The sequence below is a fragment of the Triticum dicoccoides genome, chromosome 4B (genome assembly GCF_002162155.2).
Source record: "Triticum dicoccoides isolate Atlit2015 ecotype Zavitan chromosome 4B, WEW_v2.0, whole genome shotgun sequence".
Taxonomy (NCBI): Eukaryota; Viridiplantae; Streptophyta; class Magnoliopsida; order Poales; family Poaceae; genus Triticum; species Triticum dicoccoides.
The window spans coordinates 339864231-339871749 of record NC_041387.1 but is presented as its reverse complement, the minus strand read 5'-3'; the positions used below and the strand labels follow the sequence as shown (position 1 = coordinate 339871749).

Here is a 7519-nt window from a genome sequence, read left to right as displayed (position 1 = left end):
GGGCCGCGTCCGCGCGCGCCCTCGCCTGGCCGCCACCGGGCCAAGCCGCGCACCACGCCCGCTCGCCCCTGGACGCGCGCCCTCGCCGGCGCCAGATCCGCTCGCCTGGTCGCCTTCGCGGCAGGCCGCGCCACGCCCTCGCCGGCGCCAGATCCGCCCTCTCCTGGCCGCCCCCACGCCCGATCCACTCGACTGCACACCGTTCCTGGCCACGCGCGCCACCACGGAAGCCGGACGTCCCGCGCCGCCCACGCCTCATGGGGAGGGAAGGACCCCGCCGCCGCTGACGCACGCACGGGCTTTGCCCGGCGCCGTCCCCTGGCGGCGGCGAGGGAGAGGGAGGCGAAGGTGTGGAAGGCGGCGGTGACAGACTAGGGTTTCGCTGGGCCGCTCGCGGGAGCGGCGCGAGCGAAAGTCCAGATTGTTGAGTGCCTAAGCTCGGGAAAATGAAACAAGAAACAACTTCTCTGATTCAAAGATCCATTTTTCCGTATCCTAAACCGTGTGCGTACCAAATCTCACTGGTAAGCGGCAAGAAAAGCACAAAACTAGAACAGGTTAACAGCTAAAACAATCAAATCAGGGCAAGAGGCCATCGAAAAACCTAAGATTTGGCCAAAATGGCAGCATGGCAGGTCCCACAAGGCGCGCCTTCCACCTTGGAACGAAACCCTAAGCAAGCTAACCCGAGTTCGCAAGCCACAGGCTACCCGGGCAACTGCGTACGAGGCTACAGATGAGAAAGAAGCCCAAATTCACCATGGCTGGCCACGCGGGGAAGCCCTTTGTTAGACTATGTATAGCTTCTGTACCTATGTACGTATTGTAACAGAACCATTATATATAATGAGATAAGCCACTCCTAGAAGGTTGTGCTGGTTCCCAAAACTTATTGTCTTACATGGTATCACGCTAGGTTACGATCGCTTCCGCTTCTAAACCCTAATACCCGCACCGCCGCCGCAGCCGCCGCCGCCTTCATCGCCGCCGCCGCGCCACCGATCGCGCCGCCGCCATGTCGAGCGCCGCCACCACCGGTTCCACTGCTGCGGGCTTCCTCCCGGCCTCTCTTGCGGCTCTGCTCAACCTCCCGCTCGATGCCGTCTCCGTTCCCGCTCCGATCGGGACAAGGAGCATCGGCTCCGTCTTCTCCACGCCGCCGGTGCCCTCGCTCGGGCGTGATCTCGTGGTCCACACCGCGGCGCCGCCGTCCGCTGCGGACTCCGCAGGCGTCGTCCCGCCGCTCCTGCCGCAAGCGGATCACACCGCCCCGCTGGCGGGGTTGGCGGCGTCCGCCCCGGCTGCGGGCCTTGCGGCGTCCGCACCGGCCGTGAGCTTTGCGGCGCCCGCCCTGGCTGCGGTCCCGCCTCCTCCCGCATCGGCTTCGGTGCCTCCGGCTGCCTCCGTGGTGTTTGCACCACAGGCAGCCTCCTCGATGGGATCGTCTTCGCCGCCGCCGTTTCACTTCGGTCATCTCATCACCATCAAGCTCTCCGCCGACAACTACATCTTCTGGCGTGCGCAGGTTCTCCCGCTCTTGGGGAGTCACTACCTGCTAGGCTACGTCGACGGATCGCTTCCCTGCCCACCCGCGCTGGTAGACAGCGTGCACGGTCCGGTCTACAATCCGGCCCATCGCGTCTGGACGGGGCAGGACCAGGCGAACCTCTCCTCCATTCAGGGGTCGCTCTCGCCGGCAGTTGCCGGCCTTGTTGTCTTCGCGAAGACGTCTCATGAGGCCTGGACCATCCTTGAGCGCACCTTTGCAGCGCAGTCCCAGGCTCGTGTCTCTGCACTCCGTCGTCAGCTTGGAGAGTGTCAGAAGCTTGACTCCACTGCCACTGAGTTCTACAACAAGGTCAAGGGCCTCGCCGACACATTGGCCTCCATTGGACAGCCCCTAACCGACTCCGAGTTCAACTCGTTTATTGTCAATGGTCTTGATGAGGAGTATGATGCCTTAGTCGAGATCATCAACGAGCGGGGCAACTCGACACCCATGCTGGCACACGAGGTTTTCTCTCGGCTCCTTCTCACTGAGCAACGGGTCGAGACTCGCCGCACCAGGGGCACTGGCTCCCTCTCGGCCAACGCCGCCACCAAGGGTGGCCGCTCTTCTTCATCACCCCGGTCTCCCTTGGGGCTGCCACCGTCGCCCGCCTCGGCCCCCCCACCTACTGCGACCTTATCGGGGGCTGGTGGTCCACGTGTTTGCCAGCTTTGTGGCCGCGATGGGCACTGGGTCTCCAAGTGTCATAAGCGCTTCCAGCGAAGCTTCCTTGGTCTTGGCAATGACGGCAAAGATACACGTAACAATGCCCGTCAGGCCGCCATGGCTGATCGTCCCTCGCCGCAGAAGCAACAGGGACACACTCAGTCCTACTCCATCGATCCACACTGGTACATGGACTCTGGGGCGACAGAGCATCTGACCAGCGAGATGGGGAAGCTTCACACTCGTGAACCCTATCATGGCTCCGACAAGATCCACACCGCCAATGGAGCAGGTATGCACATCTCTCATATTGGTCAAGCATCTCTTCTCACTAGACATGCCAATAGGAGTCTTCAGCTTCGCAATGTTCTTCGAGTTCCATCTGTGACCCGTAATCTTCTTTCAGTTCCTAAACTCACACGTGATAATAATGTGCTTTGTGAATTTCACCCTTTTGATCTTTTTATTAAGGATCGGGGCACGAGGGACATTCTTCTTAGTGGGCGGTTGTGCCAGGGCCTCTACCGTCTGGAGCATCCTGGCGTCGCCCGTGTTTTCAGTGGAGTTCGGGTCTCTCCGTCACAGTGGCATGCTCGTCTTGGTCACCCGGCCACACCTATTGTCCGTCATATTTTGCGTCGTCATGAGCTTCCTAGTTTGTCTAGTAATAAAGATGTAGCAGTGTGTGATGCTTGTCAGCAGGGGAAGAGTCATTAACTTCCTTTTTCGGAGTCCAGTCGTGAGGTGAAACATCCTTTAGAACTTGTGTTTTCAGATGTATGGGGTCCTGCTCAGACTTCTGTCAGTGGTCATAATTACTATATCAGTTTCGTTGATGCTTATAGTCGCTTTACCTGGCTTTACCTTATTAAACGCAAATCTGATGTGTTTGATATTTTTGTTCAGTTTCAAAAACATGTTGAACGTCTTCTCAAGCACAAAATTGTTCATGTCCAGTCGGACTGGGGGGGGGGGGCGAGTATCGCAACCTCAACTCCTTCTTTCAGTCGCTTGGGATAGCTCATCGTTTAGCATGTCCACATACACATCAGCAGAATGGTTCAGTCGAACGTAAGCATCGTCATATTGTTGAAGCTGGTCTTACTCTTTTGGCCCATGCATCTGTTCCGTTTCGGTTTTGGAGTGATGCTTTCACCACTGCATGCTTTCTCATCAACCGTACTCCCACTCGTGTTTTAACATGAAGACTCCCATTGAGGTTCTCCTTAATGAACAACCTGATTATACCTTTTTCAAGGTATTTGGGTGTGCTTGCTGGCCGCATCTTCGTCCATATAATAAGCGCAAGCTTGAGTTTCGTTCTAAGAAGTGTGTTTTTCTTGGCTATAGCTCTCTTCATAAAGGTTACAAATGTCTTCATGTTCCCACTAATCGTGTCTATATATCTCGGGACGTCGTGTTTGATGAGCATGTTTTTCCCTTTGCCAAACTTCCTGTGTCCACTGTCGAACCACCATCTCTGCATTCATCCTCTGTTGCTTCTGACCAATTTGATGATGTTGCATACTCTCCTTTGCTGTTACCTAACCATGGTGCAGGAACCGGACGTGGGGCTCGTTTGGAGCTTTTGGAGGATTCACCATCATCATCACCGCCTTCTGATGGGCACGTTGATCGCCCTATGTTGCATGGCATCGATTTGCGTGCCCATGCATGGTTACCCGAAGAGCCCGTCGCGCCGAGCATCTCCGCGGCTCGGCCCTCTTCGCCAGCGGCCGCCGAGTCTTCAGCGGCTCGGCCTATCACGCCGTCTTCGCCCGCGGCTCGGCCCGTCACGCCGTCTTCGCCTGCAGCTCGGGTCCGCGACGCTGTCCTCACGTTGCCTTCATCCGCGGATTGGCCCGCGACATCGGCCGTGCCACGGCCCACTATGCCGGGCTCGCCATCGGCCCGGTCTGTGACGCCAGCGTCGCCAGCTGCTTCGTCTGCTCTGCCGGTTTCGCCGGTGGGCCGACCTTCTTCGCCGACCGAGCCCGAGGCTACTGTGTCTGGCTCCTCGTCACCGGCTGACTCGTCAACGTCGCCGTCCTCCAGCCCGTTGCAGGCTGCTCCGTTGACCTCGGTGGTTCCTGTGTCCCGACCACATACACGCAGTCGCAGTGGCATTTTCAAACCTAAGGAACGTAAGGATGGTACGGTTGCTTGGTTGGCTGCTTGTTTGGCTGCTGCTGTTGCGGATCCATCTTCTGAGCCTCGCTCATATCAGGCTGCCCTGCGCATTCCACATTGGCGAGAGGCTATGGAGCAGGAGTTTCATGCTCTCCTTCGTAACAAGACATGGACTCTCGTTCCTCCACCACCACGGGTAAATATTATTGACTCAAAATGGGTATTCAAAGTGAAGAAGCATTCGGATGGATCTATTGAGCGTTACAAAGCGCGACTTGTTGCTCGCGGTTTTCGGCAGCGCCATGGTCTTGACTATGAGGACACCTTCAGTCCTGTCGTCAAGCCTACCACTATTCGTCTTCTTCTCTCCATTGCTGTTTCTCGTGGTTGGTCACTTCGTCAACTTGATGTGCAGAATGCTTTTCTACATGGTTTTTTGGAGGAAGAGGTTTATATGAAACAGCCGCCTGGTTTCTCTGATCCTGATCGTCCTGACTATATCTGTCGTCTCTCCAAAGCACTATATGGTTTGAAGCAAGCTCCTCGTGCCTGGCATGCCCGCCTTGCCTCTGCCCTTCGTGCTCATGGGTTTGTGCCGTCCACTGCTGACACTTCATTATTTCTTCTACAGAAGCCAGAAGTCACTATGTATCTTTTGGTATATGTCGATGATATTATCCTTGTCAGCTCTTCTCAGTATGCTGCTGATGCTCTTGTCTGCTCTCTTGGTGCTGATTTTGCGGTCAAAGATCTTGGGAAGCTTCACTACTTTCTTGGAGTTGAGGTCACTTCTCGTGCTACTGGTCTTGTCCTTACGCAGAAGAAGTACTCCTTGGAGTTGTTACAAAGAGCGGGCATGCTGAAGTGCAAACCGACCACCACACCCATGTCGTCTACTGACAAGATAACAACTGTTGATGGTGAGCTTTTGTCTCCTGCGGATGCCACAGAGTACAGGAGCATTGTTGGTGGACTTCAGTACTTGACGATCACGAGACCAGATATCTCTTATGCTGTTAACAGGGTTTGTCAGTATCTTCAGGCTCCCAGAGATACTCATTGGGCTGCTGTTAAACGCATTCTTCGTTATGTTCAGTTCACCCTGACATTTGGTATGCATATTCGGCCGACTTCCTCTCGGGTCCTTTCGGCCTTCTCTGATGCAGATTGGGCTGGTAGCCCAGATGACAGGCGATCCACGGGGGGTTATGCAGTATTCTTTGGCCCTAATTTGATCGCCTGGAGTGCTCGGAAACAGGCTACTGTGTCACGTAGCAGTACTGAAGCTGAGTACAAGGCTGTGGCTAATGCTACTGCAGAGATTATTTGGGTGCAGTCTTTGCTTCAGGAGTTGGGTTTGTCTCAACCACAGCCTCCTATTCTTCGGTGTGATAACATCGGTGCTACATACCTTTCTGCAAATCCAGTATTTCATGACCGAACGAAACACATTGAAGTTGACTATCACTTTGTACGGGAACGTGTATCACAGAAGCAACTCCAGATCAAGTTTATCTCATCTAAGGATCAACTTGCAGACATCTTCACTAAGCCTTTACCACTGCCACAGTTTGAGGCTGGTAGGCGCAATCTTACCCTTCTCAGTTCTTTAGAAAGTGGCTAAGATTGAGGGAGGGTGTTAGACTATGTATAGCTTCTGTACCTATGTACGTATTGTAACAGAACCATTATATATAATGAGATAAGCCACCCCTAGAGGGTTGTGCTGGTTCCCAAAACTTATTGTCTTACACCCTTCATCTTGGCGAGCACCAGGTCGCCGACCTTCCACTGCGCCGCAGCCGCCGCCGCTGCGGCAGCCGTAGATGCGCCGCGCTTCCTCCTCGCCCGCGCCATCGATCTCCCGGCAACCAGCTGGCCGCAGCGCCGCCACCGCCTCCGGGGCGGCGGTTAGCGCACAACTCACTAGGCTGTGTAGCGGCAGAAGGGCGCCCGGTGGTCGTCCTTCCCCTCCTCTTCCCTTTAGCTTCAACAACGGCGGCGGCAGGCAGCGGCGAGGGGAAGAGGAATTTTACTTATTTTTATCATTCTCTTCTACTCTCCTAGTTTTTAGTTCGTGAATTGCTGCCGGCTAGAATGCACATAAATGAATCAAAGAAATGTTTAAGATGGTCTTCAAGGTTGAAGCTCATCTCTTATTCACACGTGCGGAACGTGTTTGAATATCAAAGGGCATCCGGTATTATAGGCCAAAATTCCATATATATGTGTGACGAATATGATTGTCCGCACTATTCGCCATATTTTCTGCAACACGCGGCCCAAAAAAAAACACCCCACAACGCACTCTTCCCTTTGCCCAAAGTATAGGTGGCCAAACGGGCCGGGATAGTTGGGCCGGCCCGGTAGCACGGCCGGCACGGCACGGGCCAGGCACGGCATGACACGTGCTAAACGGGCCAGGCCCGGCACGCGGCACGCCAGGGGCTGTGCCTGGGCCTGAAGGCCGAGCACGCGGGTCGGCACGGCACGGCCCGATTATCTTTTATTTTTATTTTTTTATGTATCCTAATGTGGCCCAATAGGTAAAAATAGGCTAAAAACGCTCAGTGCGCAAAATAGAAGGCAGATTAGCGGGCCAGTGAGCCGGCCCGATTAGCATATGGAACGTGCCTGGGCTGCAGGCTGCAGCACGCGAGCTGGCACGGCACGGCCCGTATAATAATCGTGCCTCGGCGGGCCGGGCCGTGCCAGGCACGATTAGGACGGGCCGGTCCGGCCCGTTTGGCCAGCTATAGCCCAAAGGACCTCCCCTTCCTGCTCGGTTTTCTGTCGTAATGGGACATTTCTCGCTGGAGTTCTCTCTTTTAAAACCAGATGACGCTCACCTGACCTTTCCTATATCGCCTTCTATCCTTTACATCGTACTTCACCTCCCTGTCCTTAGCACCACCCTAATGTCGTTGTCCTTTTTTATTCGCCACCACAGGTGGAAAGACGAAGAGAGAAAGGATAGACCTAGGCTAGGTCATTTCTTTTCATTTGGATCACGTGTGAGCGTATAGGCCGATGGATTGCTTAGGCATGACTCCACAAATCAGGAAGAGGAAGATCTTTACCAAGAAGAAAAGAATCATGCAAGGTGGAGAAGAACTGTTGACTGAAGAAAAATAGGTGGAAGGGAAAAATCATGGTGGGATTTGGATGTACCAA

The 7519-nt window shown here is 54.8% G+C and overlaps 1 protein-coding gene across 1 annotated transcript in view; it reads right to left on the bottom strand.

Annotated features, from left to right (window-relative positions):
* LOC119296108 (protein HUA2-LIKE 2-like) overlaps positions 1 to 6320 on the bottom strand; it is a 44819-nt gene extending 38499 nt beyond the window's left edge. Inside the window, exons 1-2 of the mRNA XM_037574500.1 lie at positions 6098 to 6320; positions 760 to 783 (exon numbers count right to left, since the gene is read on the bottom strand). Of these exons, the coding sequence (XP_037430397.1) occupies positions 760 to 783; positions 6098 to 6202 (129 nt within the window). The 5' untranslated portion in view covers positions 6203 to 6320. The remainder of the gene's footprint in view (positions 1 to 759; positions 784 to 6097) is intronic.
* Positions 6321 to 7519: the final 1199 nt, after the last annotated feature.